Source organism: Oncorhynchus tshawytscha, linkage group LG08, assembly GCF_018296145.1.
Source record: "Oncorhynchus tshawytscha isolate Ot180627B linkage group LG08, Otsh_v2.0, whole genome shotgun sequence".
In the NCBI taxonomy this organism is placed as follows: Eukaryota; Metazoa; Chordata; class Actinopteri; order Salmoniformes; family Salmonidae; genus Oncorhynchus; species Oncorhynchus tshawytscha.
Window position 1 is genome coordinate 81,134,401 of NC_056436.1, and position 22,544 is coordinate 81,156,944.

Below are 22,544 nucleotides of genomic sequence, written 5' to 3' on the forward strand. Positions count from 1 at the left end.
ATCCTAGACAACTACGATCTCACGATTTGCCGAAATCACCAGAGCACCGCTAAACTACAATGAAACGAATATGTAACAAATATAGATTCATTGTCAAAGTTATTTTATTCAAATAACTCTCATTGAAATACATGCAAAGTCAAGTTTGTATTAAAAATTGAACAATGTAGCTAAGAAACTTGAATTGTCAGTGATGTCACATCACACTGATTTATGGTCTATAATCAATGTACTCAATGTAGCCCACTACAAGTAGGTTTACTATTATGTTACATAAAATGTAACTTGAGATAAACCACAGTACAACACACACAATTGATCATCCACCCTTGGCGGCTGTCATATCCAGAGGAGTATGGCATCAGTTCTCTTGGTTATTGCAGGTTTACAGATGTTTTTGTGACTCCCTCGTCTTACTTAGGAGGCAGTGGATCCACCAACTTGTTGTGCACATGCATCATCCCTGTAGGAGAAATAACAATAGGTCAAGTGAGTCAGATGTCCACTTTATTCACAATTATGTTCCAATTATGGTTTAATTGAAGAAAATAATGTATCCCTCCCAGGCCAATAATAAAACAAAACACAATGAATTTGGAAACTGATGAAGCACTAGTTCCTAAGCCATGCAGGCAGCATAAGAAGGAAATGAACTGTGAGGACCAAGTCCTTTAGTAAGTAAGTAGACCCTCACCTCGGAAGTACTTGACAGTTTTAACCCTCAGTTCCAGGGTAGCATCCTCGTCACACACAAACACAGTCTGAGGGTGCTGCTGAAAGGCCGACACCGTCCACATGTGGTTCACCCCTTCCTCTATGGCCTTGTACAGGGCGAACGCTTTGTGTACTCCCGTGATGAGAATCATGACCTGGAGACATTAAGGAGATCATGTATTATTATCATCTTATAAACCGTTATTACATTGCTCTAGACTGTCATTACATTGCTCTAGACCGTCATTACATTGCTCTAGACCGTCATTACATTGCTATAGACCGTCATTACATTGCTATAGACCGTCATTACATTGCTATAGACCGTCATTACATTGTTACAATAAAGCAGTAAAAGTATTTGGGGGACATCGTAAGGCTATGTGTTACAGCCTCATTATATCATCATTTAATAAGTATAGGAGTTGTAATGGGACCAGTTGTCCATGCAAAATAAGTTACAAGAGAAGACAGACCAGAAACAAAAGGCCGAGACAGACATCTTGAAATCATCTCTAACCTCTCTGGCGTCCATGACAGTGGCCACTCCCACAGTCAGAGCCATGGTGGGTACTTTAGACAGATCTCCGTCAAAGAAGCGTGCGTTGGCCAGGATGGTGTCCTGAGCCAGGGTCTTCACTCTGGTCCTGGACAATAGACTGGAGCCTGGCTCGTTGAAGGCAATGTGGCCATCCGGTCCAATACCTGACAGACAGGGTGGGTTACATTTGTTGGATTTTGGTATTTCTTTTTTCTATGTGTTGTTTCCTGAACTGATTTGTGTTTGTGGTGTTTCTTAGCTTCTTCAACAATGTCTTTGAAAAAGTATGTGCCACACAATACAAAAACATATTTTTATGATGCAACAATGTTAGAACAAGACTAGGAACTTCTCATTTAAATCCAGCATGGGTGTGTCTGCCTGTTTGATTGAGCAGTTGCTATTGTGTCGTTTGACATCATCACTGTTATCCTACCTACCTCCAACAAAGAGATCAATTGCCACAGCAACTTTAGAATGTAGTAGATTAAATAGAATCAATATACTAAATTCCATCCTATCATTGTCCTCCCTACCTACCTTGCAACTGCAACCTGGCCAAGATAAAGCCACAGCAACTTTAGAATGTAGTAGATTAAATAGAATCAATATACTAAATTCAATCCTATCATTGTCCTCCCTACCTACCTCCAACAAAGAGGTCAATTCCTCCAGCTGCTTTGATCTCCTTCTCAAAGGAATCACACTCCTCTACAAGGTTGGCAGCGTTGCCATCCAGAATATGGGTGTTCTCCGATTTGATGTCAATGTGCTTGAAGAGATTATTCCACATGAAGGAATGGTAGCTCTCTGGGTGATTCCTAGGAATACCTGCAAGATTTTTTTTTTAAAACAGGGATCACAGTTTTGTATGGCTTCTCATGCTGTGAGAATGTTGATACTGTATGGTGTAGAAATAGGTGAAATAGAGAAGTATTGCAAAGGTGAAGCGTACCCACATACTCATCCATGTTGAATGTTTTGACATACTTGAAAGAGATCTCTCCTTTCTTATAAAACTCAATCAGCTTCTTATAGCATCCCAGAGGAGTACCTCCTGGAGTGTACAATGGGGAATAATTATGGTTAATATGCATTGCTTTTTCAACAAAAAATATCTGTAGTTTTACACGTCAAATAAATCAATGTTGATGTCTTTATACAGACTTTTTAATTGTTTTTATTTCACCTTTATTTAACCAGGTAGGCTAGTTGAGAACAAGTTCTTATTTGCAACTGCAACCTGGCCAAGATAAAGCATAGCAGTTCGACACATCCAACAACACAGAGTTACACATGGAATAAACTAAACACAGTCAATAAGTCTATATACAGTGAGTGCAAATGAGGTAAGTTAAGACAATAAATAGGCCATGGTGGCGAAGTAATTACAATATAACAATTAAACACTGGAATGGTAGATGTGCAGAAGATGAATGTGCAAGTAGAGATACTGGGGTGCAAAGGAGCAAGATAAATAAATAAATACAGTACGGGGATGAGGTAGGTAGATGGGCTGTTTACAGATGGGCTATGTACAGGTGCAGTGATCTGTGAGCTGCTCTGAAAGCTGGTGCTTAAAGCTAGTGAGGGAGATGTGAGTCTCCAGCTTCAGAGATTTTTTAAGTTTGTTCCAGTCATTGGCAGCAGAGAACTGGATGGAAAGACAACCAAAGGAGGAATTGGCTTTGGGGGTGACCAGTGAGATATACCTGCTGGAGTGCGAGCTACGAGTGGGTGCTGCTATGGTGACCAGTGAGCTGAGATAAGGCGGGGCTTTACCTAGCTGAGACTTGTAGATAACCTGTAGCCAGTGGGTTTGACGACGAGTATGAAGCGAGGTCTAACCAACGAGAGCGTACAGGTCGCAATGGTGGGTAGTGTATGGGGCTTTGGTGACAAAACAGATGGCACTGTGATAGACTGCATCCAGTTTGCTGAGTAGAGTGTTGGAGGCTATTTTATAGATGACATCACCCAAGTCGAGGATCGGTAGGATGGTCAGTTTTACGAGGGTATGTTTGGCAGCATGAGTGAAGGATGCTTTGTTGCGATATAGGAAGCCAATTCTAGATTCAATTTTGGATTGGAGATGCTTAATGTGAGTCTGGAAGGAGAGTTTAGTGTCTAACCAGACACCCAGGTGTTTGTAGTTGTCCACGTATTCTAAGTCAGAACTGTCCAGAGTAGTGATGCTGGACGGGCGAGCAGGTGCGGGCAGTGATCGATTGAGTAGCATGCATTTAGTTTTACTTGCGTTTAAGAGCAGTTGGAGGCCACGGAAGTAGAGTTGTATGGCATTGAAGCTCGCCTGGAGGTTAACAGTGTCCAAAGAGGGGCTAGAAGTATACAGAATGGTGTCGTCTGCATAGAGGTGGATCAGAGAATCACCAGCAGCAAGAGCAACATCATTGATGTATACAGAGAAGAGAGTCGGCCTGAGAATTGAACCCTGTGGCACCCCCATAGAGACTGCCAGAGGTCCGGACAACAGGCCCTCCGATTTGACACACTGAACTCTATCAGAGAAGTAGTTGGTAAACCAGGCGAGGCAATCATTTGAGAAACCAAGGCTGTCGAGTCTGCCAATAAGAATGTGGTGATTGACAGAGTCGAAAGCCTTGGCCAGGTCAATGAATACGGCTGCACAGTAATGTCTCTTATCAATGGCGGTTATGATGTCGTTTAGAACCTTGAGCGTGGCTGAGGTGCACCCATGACCAGCTCTGAAACCAGATTGCATAGCGGAGAAGGTACGGTGGGATTCGAAATGGTCGGTAATCTGTTTGTTTTACACATTTGACACAATTATTATAAGCGCAACATTAATTGTACAAAGGAAAGGAGGGCGTGCACTGTAGAATCAACAGCTTGCTTACCCGTGGGGAGTCCTAAAATGAAGAATCTGTCTGGTCCAGGGTTGAAGTTAATGATTTTATTCCTGATGTACTTGGCAGCCCACTCACCAACTTGGTCATAATCATTCAGGATGATCAGCTTCATGGTCCTGAGTTAAATGCAAACTTGGATAGTGTTAATGTACAAGGACGAACTACTCTTGAGGCTATTTTTGTTCTCCACCTAAAGCAGACTTTAGACTCATAAAATGTGAGCACTTGCAGCCGGAAGATGTACTAAAGTTTCCCTACGTGAATTGAAGGGGGGAAGTAGACCAAATCAAACTATACTACGCATTGTCCGCGCTATGAATGGAATGCAAATGTTGAAACCACTTTACTTGAAAACGTTATCGTGCATATCCAAAAGAGGCCGATGGTAACGTTCGTTTAATTTTTATTTTATTTAACTAGGCAAGGCAGTTAAGAACAAATTGTTATTTACAATGACGGCCTACCCCGGCCAAACCCTAACGAGGCTGGGCCAATTGTGCACCGCCCTATATGGGACTCCGAATCACGGCCGGTTGTGATACAGCCTGGAATCGAATCAGGGTCTGTAGTGACGTAGATTGTACTACCATCTTATTTTGTGGCGAGAGTAAATGAAAAACAAAGGCATTAACCAATTTACCGCATGCAGGCACGAACCGGAGCTGGACAAGCTCTAGCGAACGCCTTGTTTTCAGATTGGAACGCTGTATGTTAATTGGGATGAATAGGTCTTCTTGAAGTGTGTAATAGTACATTAGCTTATCATTAAAGTAGCGTATTATCCTGAATAAGTGCAGTCCAGTTTTTTTGACAGATGAGATTCATTTTTCATTAATGGCATAAGAAATTAGGGGGTAATACAAACGTCTTTAGATAGCCATACAGTCATTATATAGCCCAGGTGGCGATATTGAGTCGTTTCAGTCAAAACCTGTGAGAATGAAACTGCATTCCTCTAGAATGTTGAAATAAGGGCCTCGTGAAGCTGTTTTCAATAACTTTATTAGAACTTAAATTGTGACAATGACCCGGAACAGTTACAGAGAGCACAAAACAGAAATAAATACCATGATACAGCGCTCATCGTCAAACAGGCTTATTGCAGTTGGTTCTTTCAATTTTATTTCAGCAAAACAAAAAAGAATGGACATGCTATTGGCTGCAGAAATACACCATCATCAGGTACTGGGGTCAATGTGCCGAAATTACAGAATGCTGCCTGCATTGACAAGTGGAGTGAATGGCAACATCATGGCACCAATTCCCTATATAGTACACTATTTTTTTAAATCAGGGCCATATAGGGTCTCTGGCCAAAAGTAGTGCACTATAGAGTGAATAGGAAGTAGTGCACTATATAGTGAATGGGAAGTAGTGCACTATATAGTGAATAGGATGCCATTTGAGACAAGCAAGGAGTTTACACTTCACTAGCAGCTCTGGTACATCTGGGCAGCGTCTCATTCCTGCCTTTGCCTCCTTCCCTTGCTGCCTTGGTTAATTCCTTCCTGACCGCAACAGATCTGACAAGCTAGATAAGACGTGAGCAATGTGCTACAGTCCTGTAGTTAATATATCCAGCATGCCTTTTGGTAGACCATGCAGGGAGAGTTTTTTGTTGTTGTTTCTTTTGTTGAACTCATCTATCCAGTCCTATCAGATCTGAAAGGGGAAGACGACAAGGAAACATGTGAAGGAGACTACTCTCAAATGAAGACACAGCCCCTGGTAGAGGAGACACTGGTTGCTGCTTGTCCGTCTGCTTAGTCAAGGTCCATGTCAGGTCTAGGGTTGGTGGATTCCGTGGAGGGAGGGTTGCCTGTGCTGTCGGCGGCCCCCTTCTCGGTGCCCTCTGCTGGGGCTTTCTCCTGGCCGTTGACTGGTCCATTCTGCTCCCCTGCCTTGTCTTCCTTAGGCAGTTCCACCTTGGGCTTGGGCTTGGTCACGATGGGGTTGCAGGTGGAGTACAGCTCCTATTGAGGGGGAAGAGTGAATGTTATGAATAACTTTACAAGCATATCACAGGATCATGTGTAAGTAATGTTGAGTTGGATGAGAAGCAGAAGGCTGGCATGCATTATTACAATAGTATAATGATATTAATGACTAAAATGCAATATTATTCACAGTACAGCTTGGTTGCAAGCAACGTTCCCTCGAATCTGCACATGTGCCCGCCTGCGCACTTCATACAGGAACGCCGCGCAGAAGAAATGCCATGCGGGGCAGAGATGCAAGACATTGAACTTCACTGAGTCCACCCCATTAGTTTGCACTATATAGCTCAACATTTTTTTCTGTGATCTAATCAACGTTATATCAGCCCCTCTTCAATGCAACAAACCAAAACAAATCTAACTTCACAAGATTTAAGTCTGATTTGTGAGCCGTACTGTAGAGAGTCTCACCGTACTGTAGTGAGTGAGCCGTACTGTAGAGAGTCTCACCGTACTGTAGAGAGTCTCACCGTACTGTAGAGAGTCTCACCTTAGTCTTGTCCTGTATCTCTCGGACTTTAACAGCAGGCTCCACAGTCAAGCTCAGTTTACTCTGCTGGTTCATCTTGCTGTTCATCCAGATCATGGCATCATTCACCATCTTATCCACCTTGTTGATTTCTTCCTGGTCCAGATGATCATACTGCTCTTCCTGGGGGATGGAAAGACAAGTCAAGAAACCGTCTGACACATTTGTTCATTCCTGAAAGACAACTTCTGATATCGGCCCCCTCAAACCCCAAGATGTAGTCTTTTGTAACAAAGTGTAACATGTATATTACATACATATTTGGTCAGTTTCTGAAATGGAACTACGAACTGCTTTTACAGCTTTGGGATATCTGCAAATGGTTTTAGAATTGCTGTGAATATTTTTTAAACTTGCTACACTGGAATATGAAGGTATCTGTAGGAAGTAATAGGATACGATTGGTGAACTGGACTGCATTTTAACAGAACTAGTCTTGTGTATTCTCATTGCCTTACGTCAGATAGTGCATCGATTCCGCACTGAGGGTCGAGGGTCGCCATCTGACGTTTGACAATGGTGCATTCTAGCATTAACGACTGTACTATACTACATTTCTACTAGTAGTATTTCTACGATTTATCAGTCGTACCTGCTCCTCCTGGGGTACGCAAAGAATAAAGATGTCGTCCATTGTAGCAGTCCAGTAATAATAATAATAATAAAGTTTATATCCATTTAGTAGCATAATACAATACACATTTGGTCATTGCTGAAATGCAACCATTCTCAACTTCTGATATTTGCAATGGCTTAGAATGATTGTTGTTGTTGTTCTGTGGGGCATTATGATCAAAATGTATCAGGTTACTTCTACAACTCTGGGGCAGCGGAACCTTGGCTGTATAAGGGCTGCGGAACCTTGGCTGTATAAGGGCTACGGAACCTTGGCTGTATAAGGGCTACGGAACCTTGGCTGTATAAGGGCTACGGAACCTTGGCTGTATAAGGGCTACGGAACCTTGGCTGTATAAGGGCTACGGAACCTTGGCTGTATAAGGGCTACGGAACCTTGGCTGTATAAGGGGCAGGAGAACCATGGCTGTATAAGGGCTACGGAACCTTGGCTGTATAAGGGCTACGGAACCTTGGCTGTATAAGGGCTACGGAACCTTGGCTGTATAAGGGCTACGGAACCTTGGCTGTATAAGGGCTACGGAACCTTGGCTGTATAAGGGCTACGGAACCTTGGCTGTATAAGGGCTACGGAACCTTGGCTGTATAAGGGCTACGGAACCTTGGCTGTATAAGGGCTACAGAACCTTGGCTGTATAAGGGGCAGGAGAACCATGGCTGTATAAGGGCTACGGAACCTTGGCTGTATAAGGGCTACGGAACCTTGGCTGTATAAGGGGCAGGAGAACCATGGCTGTATAAGGGCTACGGAACCTTGGCTGTATAAGGGGCAGGAGAACCATGGCTGTATAAGGGCTACGGAACCTTGGCTGTATAAGGGGCAGGAGAACCATGGCTGTATAAGGGCTACGGAACCTTGGCTGTATAAGGGGCAGGAGAACCATGGCTGTATAAGGGCTACGGAACCTTGGCTGTATAAGGGGCAGGAGAACCATGGCTGTATAAGGGCAGGGGTACCTTGGTTTTATAAGCTTCAACGATCTTCATGTACATCTGGATCTGTTTCCCCATGTCATCGAAGGCTCTGGGTCTTTCCTCTGACTCCATGTACCTCTCCTGGATAGGCTGGCCCAGTTTCTGGAGACAGCAGACGACACTCGTGTCAGACACATTGGCTAATCTGACCCATTTGAACTGTGTTGAGAACTAGACTGAGGAAGGCTAGGCATTTTCAGAGAGCGTCAGCGACACAGAAATGAAACTCATTTTTCAAACTTTGGTGATGCGACTTTCATCTGACATCGTCGAAATGTAACAGAAATTTGCAGAACACACAATTGACTTGACAGAACTTTAACTCACAATGACAAAAAATAAAATACAATTTTAAGTGAGAAGTAAGCATTGGTCTGAAAAAAGAAAGGAAAGTCACATGAGCACCACAATGCCTCCTCCACCCATGCTCTACCAAGGTTTTCCAGCATTCAGCTTTGACCTACTAGAGTATCTGTGTTGGTCTATTGAACATCAAACAACCTGTATGCAGGATGCTTAGCATTCAAACCTTCTCAAACAGACTAGGTAAACTTTAGCTACGTAGCTAATCAAAAATATATATATATGTTTGCATTGATTGTTTAACCTCAGCTTGAATACCACCACATAGCTAGTTATCTATAGTAGCCTAGTTTAGTCCTCAGCTACTTTCATGTCTGGCAGCCTGTTGCAGGCAGCAGCAGCTGTGTTGTTGCCGAGCAACAGAGTTAGATTGAATTCTGAGATTCGACTGAAAATCTATTAGCATTGTCAGAAATGCTACAAAAAAAACAAAAAAAATAGCACCTCTTTGGTTCTTATTAATGGATGGAAATGTGCACGTGAGAGAAATACATTATGTAATAGTTTGTTGGTGCAACAGTTTCTAAGTCAATTCAAAAAATATTTTTAAATCAAACGGTCACTGTATGGAAGTGTGACAAGAGATGAAAAGAATCTGCCCACTCCATCAAGCAATGGGGACCACAACACAGGACATTCACGGGACCTCATGGAACCATGGACCGCACCTGCGGAAACTGGACAACAGGGAGAAGCAGAGGAGATACCTATCATAGACTTCTCCCAGCTGACGCTTGACATACCTCCTACGCCACCTCCAGTGGTAGAAACAACCAGCTGGTATGATTGAGTAGAATCAGCCAACAGTAACACGGAAGCAGCAATGTGAGAGTCAGTAGTGCATGACCTTAAAGGGTAATAATAGGAAGCTTCCGTTTAACACACAGGCCTAAGATTACGTAGGTCTACAGCCCCTGTGGGAACTTCCCCTTTAAAAAGATATATAAAGAGAACAGAGATCATAAGACAGTATGATCCTCGTTAACATATGAGACAGACTTCATATGGAGAATCATCACAGGTAAATTTACTATTGCACTATACTCGTTTTGTTAGACAAAAGAACAATATTTCTAAAATTGGCTTATTTTGTCTATATACTTATTGGATCACTATCTGAATATACTTGGTTGAACTTGGTGATCCCGAGACTGAGTCTACGAAAAACAGAGGTCTAAACACCTCTTGAATACAGACAAAGTGGCAGTCACTCAGTGAGACATCAGGTACAGATGTGATTGGCAATACAAGAAACAGCAAAAACAGTTACATTAAAATACCAGTTACAATATATTGAGTCCATACACAGAGTTGTAAGGGGTGTATTAAGATATACGGGGCAGAGACCAAGGGGCTAGAATTTACGGGGCAGAGACCAAGGGGCTGAGAGAATCTACGGGGCGCCAAGGGGCTAGCTGCTGAGAGAATACCCGGGAAAGAGAGGGGCTGAGAGAATACGGGAAAGAGACCAAGGGGCTGAGAATTTAGGGGCTGAGGTAATTGAACTATTTTTGCTAGGGGCTTAGAACTATTTTTCAATATTGTTAGAAGTGTTAACGCATTTAAAGTTTTGCAATATTATCTGGCATAGCTTAAAGCATTAAGGATTGATTGAGCATTATTGTTGTATTGAGAAACTGTATAACCATTGAATTGTAATGATGTGTATAAGACAAAAAACAGAGTGACTTAATAAAAGCTTGAAACTTTGACAACTAGACCAGATTAACGATCTGGAGAGCAAACGCCTTTGACACTCTCACTGAACAGAAAGTGACCCTGGTTATAGGTTAAAGTGATTGCACTAAAGAATATTTCATTGTGTGGACAATAATATATTTTTAAGAAAGTCAAAACATATACCAATACTAGTTTCCGAGTGACTACTAGCTGACGAGCATAATAACTACTAGGAGTTGTTATTAGGTATTGATATATACATAGGTAAAGATAACTTGAGGGTAAGGGAATATAGGAGGAATCCATAACGCTTAATAATATTTAAATAGGAGTATATCTATCCAAGGCCTCATACTAGACCGGACAATAAGGGAGTGACAACGTGAACGAAGGAACAAACCCAACTCACGCGAAGGGCCATTACGAATAAAAAGAAGGGTTGGTAGGGCCGCACGGCAAGGCCCTTGTTACACCGAAGTAACTAAAGTCCCAAAGTACTCTGCCCAGCCAGAAGACGGGGTAGAGGCTTTTGCTGCAGGCATTGGGCAAAAGTCAGCACCGTGACAGAAGCTATAGTCTCGTTTTAATCCAACGCCTAGAATTTGAGCTAGGTAGGAGCAAAAAAACACTTTCAAACTCAATTGCTCATGACCCTGTTAAAGATCCGGTATGTGGTTCTCTGTAACGGCAGGACGGCTCATGGCGAGAGGCAGAGAGTGTGTTGTGAACCTCCAATCAAGTTGATTTGTCAATTTTCATCGACATTGGTGTCATATTGGCTTAGATATGGTAGGGAGATAAGCTTCAACCAATCAAATCAATTTATAAAGCCTTTTTTTTACATCAGCTAATTTCAGAAAGTGCTTATACAGAAACCCAAACAGCAAGCAATGCAGATGTAAAAGCACGGTGTCTAGGAAAAACTCCCTAGAAAAGGTAGGAACCGAGGAAGAAACCTTGAGAGGAACCAGGCTCTGAGGCCAGTCCTCTTCTGGCTGTGCCGGGTGGAGAGGAACCAGGCTCTGAGGCCAGTCCTCTTCTGGCTGTGCCAGGTGGAGATTATAAGTGCTTATAAGTGATTATAAGTGATTATAAGATTATAAGTGGTCATTAAGGGCAGATTGTTCTTCAAGATGTTCAAATGTTCATAGATGACCAGCAGGGTCAAATAATAATCATAGTGGTTGTAGAGGGTACAACAGGTCAGCACCTCAGGAGTAAATGGCAGTTGGCATAGCCAAGCATTCAGAGGTCAAGACAGCAGGTACGGTAAAGAGAGAGAGAGATACAAAAACCTCAACGCATAATGATAAACGGAAAGAATTACCTCAGACTAGGTTTAATCAGGGTCTGGGAAACTGGACTATAGTAACAGTGTAAGCGTTACCTTCAGCACAGCCAGTTTGTCGATGTACTGTTGTTTAGGTTGGTCCTCTCCGTCTTCATACAGCCAGTTCTCTGTGTCCTCCAGTTGTAATGACAGGATATCCCGGTCCTACCACACAGTTAAAAACATACAGTTAAGGACAGGGTATCCCCATCCTACCAGACAGTTAAAAACATACAGTTAAGGACAGGGTATCCCCATCCTACCAGACAGTTAAAAACATACAGTTAAGGACAGGGTATCCCCATCCTACCAGACAGTTAAAAACATACAGTTAAGGACAGGGTATCCCCATCCTACCAGACAGTTATTAACCTAGTTAAGGACAGGGTATCCCCATCCTACACCAGACAGTTATTAACATAGTTAAGGACAGGGTATCCCCATCCTACACCAGACAGTTATTAACATAGTTAAGGACAGGGTATCCCCATCCTACACCAGACAGTTATTAACATAGTTAAGGACAGGGTATCCCCATCCTACACCAGACAGTTATTAACATAGTTAAGGACAGGGTATCCCCATCCTACACCAGACAGTTATTAACATAGTTAAGGACAGGGTATCCCCATCCTACACCAGACAGTTATTAACATAGTTAAGGACAGGGTATCCCCATCCTACACCAGACAGTTATTAACATAGTAAAGGACAGGGTATCCCCATCCTACACCAGACAGTTATTAACATAGTTAAGGACAGGGTATCCCCATCCTACACCAGACAGTTATTAACATAGTTCACAGGGTATCCCCATCCTACACCAGACAGTTATTAACATAGTTAAGGACAGGGTATCCCCATCCTACACCAGACAGTTATTAACATAGTTAAGGACAGGGTATCCCCATCCTACACCAGACAGTTATTAACATAGTTAGGACAGGGTATCCCCATCCTACACCAGACAGTTATTAACATAGTTAAGGACAGGGTATCCCCATCCTACACCAGACAGTTATTAACATAGTTAAGGACAGGGTATCCCCATCCTACACCAGACAGTTATTAACATAGTTAAGGACAGGGTATCCCCATCCTACACCAGACAGTTATTAACATAGTTAAGGACAGGGTATCCCCATCCTACACCAGACAGTTATTAACATAGTTAAGGACAGGGTATCCCCATCCTACACCAGACAGTTATTAACATAGTTAAGGACAGGGTATCCCCATCCTACACCAGACAGTTATTAACATAGTTAAGGACAGGGTATCCCCATCCTACACCAGACAGTTATTAACATAGTTAAGGACAGGGTATCCCCATCCTACACCAGACAGTTATTAACATAGTTAAGGAGGGTATCCCCATCCTACACCAGACAGTTATTAACATAGTTAAGGACAGGGTATCCCCATCCTACACCAGACAGTTATTAACATAGTTAAGGACAGGGTATCCCCATCCTACACCAGACAGTTATTAACATAGTTAAGGACAGGGTATCCCCATCCTACACCAGACAGTTATTAACATAGTTAGTATCCCCATCCTACACCAGACAGTTATTAACATAGTTAAGGACAGGGTATCCCCATCCTACACCAGACAGTTATTAACATAGTTAAGGACAGGGTATCCCCATCCTACACCAGACAGTTATTAACATAGTTAAGGACAGGGTATCCCCATCCTACACCAGACAGTTATTAACATAGTTAAGGACTATCCCCATCCTACACCAGACAGTTATTAACCAGGGTATCCCCATCCTACACCAGACAGTTATTAACATAGTTAAGGACAGGGTATCCCCATCCTACACCAGACAGTTATTAACATAGTTAAGGACAGGGTATCCCCATCCTACACCAGACAGTTATTAACATAGTTAAGGACAGGGTATCCCCATCCTACCAGACAGTTATTAACATAGTTAAGGACAGGGTATCCCCATCCTACCAGACAGTTATTAACATAGTTAAGGACAGGGTATCCCCATCCTACCAGACAGTTATTAACATAGTTAAGGACAGGGTATCCCCATCCTACCAGACAGTTATTAACATAGTTAAGGACAGGGTATCCCCATCCTACCAGACAGTTATTAACATAGTTAAGGACAGGGTATCCCCATCCTACCAGACAGTTATTAACATAGTTAAGGACAGGGTATCCCCATCCTACCAGACAGTTATTAACCTAGTTAAGGACAGGGTATCCCCATCCTACACCAGACAGTTATTAACATAGTTAAGGACAGGGTATCCCCATCCTACACCAGACAGTTATTAACATAGTTAAGGACAGGGTATCCCCATCCTACCAGACAGTTATTAACCTAGTTAAGGACAGGGTATCCCCATCCTACCAGACAGTTATTAACCTAGTTAAGGGCAGGGTATCCCCATCCTACACCAGTCAGTTATTAACATAGTTAAGGACAGGGTATCCCCATCCTACACCAGTCAAAGTCAACATACTATTGTGAACATATTACAGAGAAGACCATTCTGATGTACAGTACTATAAAAAGCCCTTTATATATTGTTGTTAAAGGGATACTTCAGGATTTTGGCATTGAGCCATTTATCTACTTCCATAAGTTCATCTGACTCCGGGGAAGTAGTCAGAGTGGCAGGGTAGCCTAGTGGTTAGAGCGTTGGACTAGTAACCGAATAGTAACCGAAAGGTTGCAAGTTCAAATCCCCGAGCTGACAAGGTACAAATCTGTCGTTCTGCCCCTGAACAGGCAGTTAACCCACTGTTCCTAGGCCGTCATTGAAAATAAGAATTTGTTCTTAACTGACTTGCCTAGTTAAATAAAGGTAAAATAAAAATAAAATTTGTGGAAATCCCAAAGTATCCCTTTAATGAACATGTTTGTGTTTCATGGGAAGCCAATTTCAGACAGTTGGAAGTGCCACAGAAAGCCACAGTACTCACAGCTTCACTGACGAATTTCTCCAGCCTGCCGTGAAGTTTGTCCCTCATGTCGTACACATACTCCTCCACGTAGTTCTTAGCGTCGTTTCTCTCCTTCTCCAGCTTGTCCTGCATGATCATTTTACCCTGTTGAAACCAGACAAAAATCAACCACTTCTATTTACCATAGAACACTCTTTTAAGCACGACTCAAAACAGAGAGAAACATGTCAAAGACGAGTATATAGCAACAGCCTGATGAATACAATACAGAATGACATAACAGACAGAGATAAAAGAAACAGAGGACAGCAGTAAGGAGAAACACAATAGGTGAACAAAACAATCCACAGATGTCAGATAATAATGTATTACCTCATTTTCTACAAAGAGGTTGAGCATGTCGACGGCCAGCTCCCACTGAGGGCTGTTCTCGATGGGAAGCTCCAAGACTTTTGTCTTGACTTTGGGCTTCTTGGCCTGGGGAGGCTGGTCAGACTTCTTCTCTGTCTTACTCTCCTCTGGGGAAGTCTGGGGAGAGAGGAGTGGGAAACCGCATCATTGAAACTAAATATCCATAAAATAGTGCTCTTCACTCCTGGTGAGAGTTTTTCAGCCTGCTCCGAGATGGGTTTGTTCTGTCTGGTCAGCTGGTCGTTGGCAAGACAACACAAACTGATCTGGGACCAGGCTACTCATTTTTGTCTAAGCCTCTACAAACTGCAGTGCTCCACTACCATAAAAGTCATGATCATAGATGTCAAACGTCTCAGGACATAAAACGGAATATTCTATATTACCTCCATTTCCTCATTCTCCGACGGCTTCTTCTCCTCTTCTGTCTCTTTCTGTCCATCTCCTTGGGCCTTTGTCTCATCCTGGTCAGTCTGCATGTTGCCCTGCAGAGAGCGCAGGTCACTTCATTAACACCACATCTTTGGCCAATGACAGACAGACTTCCAGGTAGCAGTGTCATCACAATATAGTAGTGTACCTAACTGAACCTCCTCTTCCTCAGGTGATATGTTTTAATAGAGCACTTGTAGGCCCATCTTTCAATGATGTACAAAGTTAACTGTCTGTGTACTGAATAAGACCTGTCTGTGTACTGAATAAGACCTGTCTGTGTACTGAATAAGACCTGTCTGTGTACTGAATAAGACCTGTCTGTGTACTGAATAAGACACTTTGGTAAAATTAAAATCCTATATTCAATTTGAAAGAATATGATTATTAACAACCACCTCTTTCTCTTCCTCCTTCTCTTTCTCTGGTGTTGCCTGCTGTTCTGTGTCCATGGGCTCCTCTCCTTCCTCGGTCTTCTGGACCTCCACCAGCGAGGCTGAGGAGACGCTGAAGATGCCGTGGATGTTGACCCTCACCTTCACCTTGACCTTGGAGCTCTCCCCAGACGCCTGGGGCACCACCTTCTGGATCACAAACTGACCTATAGGAAAGGACACAGGAAATAAGGTGGTAATGGCACACAGTTGGTACATTTCACAGGAAAAACTAATGACAAACTGGCCTATAATTTATTGTCCATAGGGGGAAACTGGCAAAAACAGTTATACATTTATTTTTTTACAAAATGAATTGGCAAGTCAGTTAGTTTCATATTGCAAACTGTAGTCCACAAGCCTTTTTGAAAAGATACTGCTGCTAGGATGCATGACAGACTATGTTTCTATAAAAGATACTGCTGCTAGGATGCATGACAGACTATGTTTCTATAAAAGATACTGCTGCTAGGATGCATGACTGACTATGTTTCTATAAAAGATACTGCTGCTAGGATGCATGACAGACTATGTTTCTATAGAAGATACTGCTGCTAGGATGCATGACTGACTATGTTTCTATAGAAGATACTGCTGCTAGGATGCATGACAGACTATGTTTCTATAGAAGATACTGCTGCTTGGATGCATGACTGACTATGTTTCTATAGAAGATACTGCTGCTAGGATGCATGACAGACTATGTTTCTATAGAAGATACTGCTGCTAGGATGCATGACTGACTATGTTTCTATAGAAGATACTGCTGCTAGGATGCATGACAGACTATGTTTCTATAGAAGATACTGCTGCTAGGATGCATGACAGACTATGTTTCTATAGAAGATACTGCTGCTAGGATGCATGACTGACTATGTTTCTATAGAAGATACTGCTGCTAGGATGCATGACTGACTATGTTTCTATAGAAGATACTGCTGCTAGGATGCATGACAGACTATGTTTCTATAGAAGATACTGCTGCTAGGATGCATGACGGACTATGTTTCTATAGAAGATACTGCTGCTAGGATGCATGACAGACTATGTTTCTATAGAAGATACTGCTGCTAGGATGCATGACGGACTATGTTTCTATAGAAGATACTGCTGCTAGGATGCATGACGGACTATGTTTCTATAGAAGATACTGCTGCTAGGATGCATGACGGACTATGTTTCTATAGAAGATACTGCTGCTAGGATGCATGACAGACTATGTTTCTATAGAAGATACTGCTGCTAGGATGCATGACAGACTATGTTTCTATAGAAGATACTGCTGCTAGGATGCATGACGGACTATGTTTCTATAGAAGATACTGCTGCTAGGATGCATGACAGACTATGTTTCTATAGAAGATACTGCTGCTAGGATGCATGACAGACTATGTTTCTATAGAAGATACTGCTGCTAGGATGCATGACTGACTATGTTTCTATAGAAGATACTGTTTTCAAACAGAAAAGGACCCACAGGAGCGTTGTTCATAGTGGAGTCAACGCCGTGTACATACCTATGGTGGGGTCGGGGTACGGCAGCTCGTTGGGGGTGTTGTAGTAGGCTTCCAGAGAGAAAGGTTCCCTCCGGTAGAAAGTCAACACTTTGGAGAAGGGCGCAGCATGGTTCTTTGGGAATACCTCGCAATCGCTACAATGAATAACACACATAACAGTCTAGTTTACTAGCAGTAAAATAACTACAATGAAGCTATCAGAAACAAAAATAATATAAATCAAGGTGATAATTAACTAAACATATGTATTGTAGTTTACCTCAAGCCTTCCTCTGCAGCAGAGTTCCATTTCAGAGAGATTGGGTAAGCAACTGCGTCTGTGATGGAGAACTCACGCACTTTGAATGCAGGGGACAGGATTGCACACTGAGGAGGCAGACAGGGGATATTCTTAGCAGGGAGGCAAACAATAATTCCATCACCATATTCCAGTAGAAATCAACAATGAATTAGGGTCTGCTGGTAAGAATCACATCTACAAAACATTGGAATCATGAACATTAGTACTCCAATATTGACATATAATAGTAAACGAAGCGTTTGGAGGCTAACTTTAGTTTTCTTATTTAATTTGCTGTGCAAGCTAATCCTGGATATCCATCCAAAGGGTGTGTTAAGGTCAGGAGGGGGGGGAAACAGAGATCATCAGACCTGCAGGGCACATCCTCTGGCCACAGCCTCATCAGCATTCAGGGTGGTGCTCAGCTCCTTCCCAAAGAACTTGCTGATCCTTTCTTTGACAGATGGGATACGGGAGGCCCCGCCCACTATTTCCACCGCATAGATGTCCTCCTTCTTAAGCTCTGATTGGACAGGAACCAGGAAGGAAGGCACCAATTAGACCTGACAGTTACTGACATAACTCAATGCTATGAAGACAATAGTCAATGCCTACACAGATAATGCTCAATGTTATATACAAAGATAAATTCTGTACTAAGATTCAAGCAAGCTATATGCAAACCTACGATACTCACTGGCTTGCTCCATCAGGTTGTGCAGTGGTGCCTCCACTCTGGCCAGAACGTCAGCACACATCTCCTCAAATTGACCCCTAGATAAAATTCAGATGCAGACATAGGACCTTAATTTGATCACCCTGTTATTGCAGGAAACATGTTTATAGTGCATTCAAGGTTTTAAGTCTCCTAAAAAGTTTGTAATATCCCATTAGAAATGTCAGACTTGATTTTCCCTAACTAAAAATATATCAACCCAGACAAAAAATAATGTCCATGAATTATGTTGTGGCAAGATTATTTTCCTGCTGTAAGAAACTAGTCAAATTAAATCCTACATGTATGCATCATCAATATGCACATTTCTGTGATAAAGCCATTAGATTTCAAGGACCACAATGTGTTCTAAGGTGTCACTAAACTTACAATATAACTGTCATTTGGTAATTGCATCAAAGACAAAAAAATAATGACTCATATCTAGTACTGTAGATCATGTAAGACTTACCAGTTGAACACATCAAGGAGGTGCTCAATTGAGATTACAACAATCTCAGACTCACAAAACACTATACCTGTTGAGTTTTCCAGAGACGTCAATGTCGTTCATAAAGCACTCGATGTTGAGGGGCAGGTCTGAGGAGTTAGCGCTCATCAGCTTCTTGAGTTTCTCACACTCCTGGTAGAGCCTGACCAGAGCCCTGGGCTTGGTCTTCACATCCAGCTTGTACTTCTTCCCAAACTCCTCACAGAAGTGTCTCACCAGCATCTCGTCAAAGTCCTTCCCGCCTAGCTCCGGGTCGCAGGCCGTCGCAAGGATCTGAGAGAAAAGAAAATGGTATTTATATATTTTTTAAAGAAAATGAGCAAAAATGTATTATGAGGGCCGGGAGTTTTTCCCTGAGCCCATGAGACCTGACCAGAACAACTCTGGGCCCTATAGCACTTGTTTTGTTTAATAGCCAAGAGGTTATTGAAGTTGTCTGTAACTATTTTGTGGACATTTCAGTAAAAACTCTTAAATTTGTAGAATTAGCATGACCCCCATAGCCTCCTGATTAAAAGACACTCACCTTCAGCTTGCCTTTGTTGAAGGCACAGACAGAGGTCTGGTATCCAGAGTGTCCAATGTCTACAAACACCACAATCCTGGGCTTTTCCTCTGGAGCAGGGAGGTCCTGCTTGTAGATCCCATACGCCAACGCCACTGTAAGAAAGATGGGTATAATCACGATTTATTATGAAACAGCATATCACCTTAATATCAAATAATACGGTGTGGTTGAGTTAAATAGCTACAGTAACTCTGTTAGGGGTCAACACAGCTCTCTCCATACCTGCAGTTGTCTCATTCATGAGCCTCAGACAGTTGAGTCCAGCGATCTGTGCTGCGTCCACCACTGATCTCCTCTCGGCGTCCGTGTAGTAGCAGGGGACCTGGGGAGGATAACATAGGATGCAAATACTCAGCAGGTGTAGAAACTCAATTCCAAATCTAGTCTTTAGTCTAACTGTCCAAACTCAGGTTAACATGTGACCAAATTCCTGGTCATTCTGGTAAAGTGTAGCGCCCAGTGCACACTAGCACACAGCAGATTGATACTCAAATTTAAAAAAAATCCAAATCAAATGTATTTGTATAGCCCTTCTTTTACATCAGCTGAAAGTGCTGTACAGAAACCCAGCCTAAAACCCCAAACAGTGTAGAAGCACGATGGCTAGGAAAAACTCCCTAGAAAGGCCAAAACCTAGAGAAGAAACCTAGAGAGGAACCAGGCTATGAGGGGTGACCAGTCCTCTTCTGGCTGTGCCGGGTGGAGATTATAACTGAACATGGCCAAGATGTTCAAATGTTCATAAATGACCATCAGGGTCAAATAATAATAATCACATAAGAACAGTCCTGTCTGCATGTACTGATCTATTAATCTGTAAACTGTGTACCAAATAAAGCATACTTGTCCCGGCTTATGGAGATCTGTCAGCTATGAAATGTATTGTTCTCTAGAGCTGCAGCAGTATGACTGACTCACAGAGACAACGCAGTCAGCCACGGGTTTCTTTAGTGCATGCTCAGCTGTCTCCTTCATCTTGGTCAGAAGCATGGCAGTGACCTGCTCAATGCTGAACACCTTCTCCTCCTCCATGTACATCACCTAATGGACACACAGACACCAGTTGTCATTGTAAATGATTGCTTGATTTTAGGGTTCACACAGGTAGAGTACAATACAGAATAAACACATGAAAGTATTTTCCAGCAAAGACAGATGGATAGACAACCAATATATTTTTTTTTGATTACAGATTAGACAAGGATGATGAGTAATCTATTAATCATCAAAAGGGACCCATCTCTCCATCAGGCCTATTCATATATTTCCCACCCTTTCAGCCAGATCTCTTATCTCTCTTTACCTTGATGCCAGTGGTGCCCGAAGGCATCTGTGCCAGGTCGTAAACCAGGCTGGATTTCAAACTCTGGATGTACGGGTCAGAAAACGCCCGGCCATGAAATCTCTTGAACCCTTGGACTGTGTTCTTGCAGTTTGTGACGACCTGATATGAGATTAGCAGCGAAAGAACACAATGCTTTATGCAAAATAAATAATTATCTCACATTAAAAAAGTAATTTAATGATTTGCAACCTAATGGGGAAGGAGCAATTATAAATTATGGAATAGTTGAAATCCCTTATCAAATACTTTAGATATGAAAAAAAAATGGCCAAAATTGACCCCATGGTTTTATTTAGAGTCCTTTGAGGGTATGAATGTATAACGATCTTCTCTTCTGTTTTTACCAGTTACATCTGGTAAATATATATTGGCCTGGATATGAAATCCCTATTTCTATGCATAAGCACAAAACCATAGAACTTGCTAGAAGAGTCACACCCTCAATGTGTCACTAATCAAATAAATAATCAAGTAAAGGTCGCCCTCTATCAAAACATACCTGGCTTTTTGCAGCTGCACCAATAGATCGATTCCGTGGTCCAAATGACACGCATGCTCTGAAAGAATGACAGCGGAATAAACATCACTAAAATGTTTGTCTGTTTTCACAGGGCTCGCCTTAATAAGATAACAGCGCTAGCTAGGATAACACAGTAGAATTAAAATTGCCCATCTAAATGTGTTTTATTAGCTGGCTAATAATACAAGTCAGAATACACATGATTCCTATGAACAAGTCCACTGATGTCAAGAGATTGCAGGCCTCCTCCAAGTAGCATTCATGCGCCCATTCATACTTTATTGAAAAATTAACCCCCCATTGTCGGGACAACAATTAACCCTCTATTGTCTTCGAAAACACTCAAGATGTTAGGTGAGGAATACAAGTTAAGGCTTCAAAAGTCAAATGGCGTATCGTTTAATTAGTAAAATAACTAAACAGAGTACAACGATTGCTCGTTTTTTTTCCCCCAAGTCATGGGGTGACCGGTCTAACTAGCAACGTGCTGTTGCAACCCTGGTCGTTAGTTGGCGAGTTGCTCCGGTAATGTTACAGCGCATCTCCCCGTCTGTCAAGGCCACAAAATTTATTCTCATCCCTCTAGTTTCTCAATTCCTTTAGAAGTAAAACCGGTTGAAAAATGTACAATTCACAACAAGCAGAATAACTCACACAAAATATAAAATGTCACTTACGGTGTACATCGATCGCTGTATTCATTGGCTACAGTTTCTATTCCTCCGGCTCTAGCTACCGCAACATAGCAGTTCAGAAACCCGACGTCGAATCCTACCACAGACATCTTCGCGAAATGTTACTCAACAAACAGATAATATTATGGAAAAGCACAATATAGTCTTACAGTTAACTCCTAAATATAACAGACCAGACCGCAAACTGAATGTATCAATGTACGTGCTGGTTTAATTCATTATCCCCACCCTAGTTTCATGAAGATGCAACTGCGTGCGCTTCTCGCCGGCAAATCGTTGATGCCTTCGAACAAGTTCACTTCAACATGGAGTATAAAAGTCCCATGAGCATGATGGCATATTTCTGAAAAACTAGACCCATAGGCGGACAATTTGAGAAGTATGGGAGGCAACGCGGATGTCTAGAGACTGACACTGTTCATGCTATCTGGGTTCATTCTATGGACCTTTCTGGATCATGTGACACATTTTTCCATGGTACCAAATATATTGAATTTTCTTCTTTTTTTTATAATAAATGTTATG

General features: G+C 42.2%; 2 protein-coding genes across 6 annotated transcripts; both read right to left on the reverse strand.

Moving 5' to 3' along the window:
* Positions 1-86: 86 nt before the first annotated feature.
* LOC112241453 (glucosamine-6-phosphate isomerase 1) lies at positions 87-4,580 on the reverse strand. Its single transcript, XM_024409565.2, has 6 exons — positions 4,135-4,580; positions 2,211-2,312; positions 1,904-2,086; positions 1,235-1,419; positions 695-869; positions 87-463 (listed from the first exon to the last, which is right to left on the reverse strand). Exons 1-6 carry the CDS (start codon positions 4,256-4,258, stop codon positions 414-416), a joined length of 819 nt encoding a protein of 272 aa, XP_024265333.1. The 5' UTR covers positions 4,259-4,580; the 3' UTR covers positions 87-413.
* Positions 4,581-5,131: 551 nt separating this feature from the next.
* On the reverse strand, positions 5,132-22,435 carry LOC112241338 (heat shock 70 kDa protein 4-like). Of its 5 annotated transcripts, XM_042326054.1 has the most exons (20): positions 22,248-22,434; positions 22,002-22,108; positions 21,304-21,361; positions 20,763-20,903; positions 20,378-20,500; positions 19,682-19,781; positions 19,418-19,551; positions 18,920-19,164; positions 18,354-18,439; positions 18,037-18,188; positions 17,645-17,751; positions 17,386-17,519; positions 15,833-16,035; positions 15,389-15,487; positions 14,964-15,119; positions 14,610-14,735; positions 11,714-11,821; positions 8,266-8,385; positions 6,634-6,795; positions 5,132-6,119 (listed from the first exon to the last, which is right to left on the reverse strand). In XM_042326054.1, the coding sequence occupies exons 2-20, from the start codon at positions 22,106-22,108 to the stop codon at positions 5,910-5,912; spliced, it is 2,571 nt and encodes an 856-aa protein (XP_042181988.1). In that variant the 5' UTR covers positions 22,248-22,434; the 3' UTR covers positions 5,132-5,909. The 5 variants fall into 5 exon arrangements, with proteins under 5 accessions (XP_042181988.1, XP_042181990.1, XP_042181991.1 ...); XM_042326056.1 differs by having other exon boundaries at positions 15,389-15,475; positions 22,002-22,435; XM_042326057.1 differs by having other exon boundaries at positions 15,389-15,475; positions 18,363-18,439; positions 22,002-22,434.
* Positions 22,436-22,544: the final 109 nt, after the last annotated feature.

What these genes read in the sequence shown, in the direction of transcription:
- LOC112241453 (XM_024409565.2), bottom strand. Translation starts at nt 4,258, where the DNA reads ATGAAGCTGATCATCCTGAATGATTATGACCAAGTTGGTGAGTGGGCT. An exon ending in CAACATGGATGAGTATGTGG is followed by an intron (nt 2,087 to 2,210) that starts GTACGCTTCACC and finishes AAAATCTTGCAG; the next exon opens with GTATTCCTAGGAATCACCCA. An exon ending in CTGTCATGGACGCCAGAGAG is followed by an intron (nt 870 to 1,234) that starts GTTAGAGATGAT and finishes TAATGTCTCCAG; the next exon opens with GTCATGATTCTCATCACGGG.
- LOC112241338 (XM_042326054.1), bottom strand. Translation starts at nt 22,108, where the DNA reads ATGTCTGTGGTAGGATTCGACGTCGGGTTTCTGAACTGCTATGTTGCG. An exon ending in CATGAATGAGACAACTGCAG is followed by an intron (nt 19,552 to 19,681) that starts GTATGGAGAGAG and finishes TCTTTCTTACAG; the next exon opens with TGGCGTTGGCGTATGGGATC. An exon ending in GCTGCAGAGGAAGGCTTGAG is followed by an intron (nt 17,520 to 17,644) that starts GTAAACTACAAT and finishes TATTCATTGTAG; the next exon opens with CGATTGCGAGGTATTCCCAA.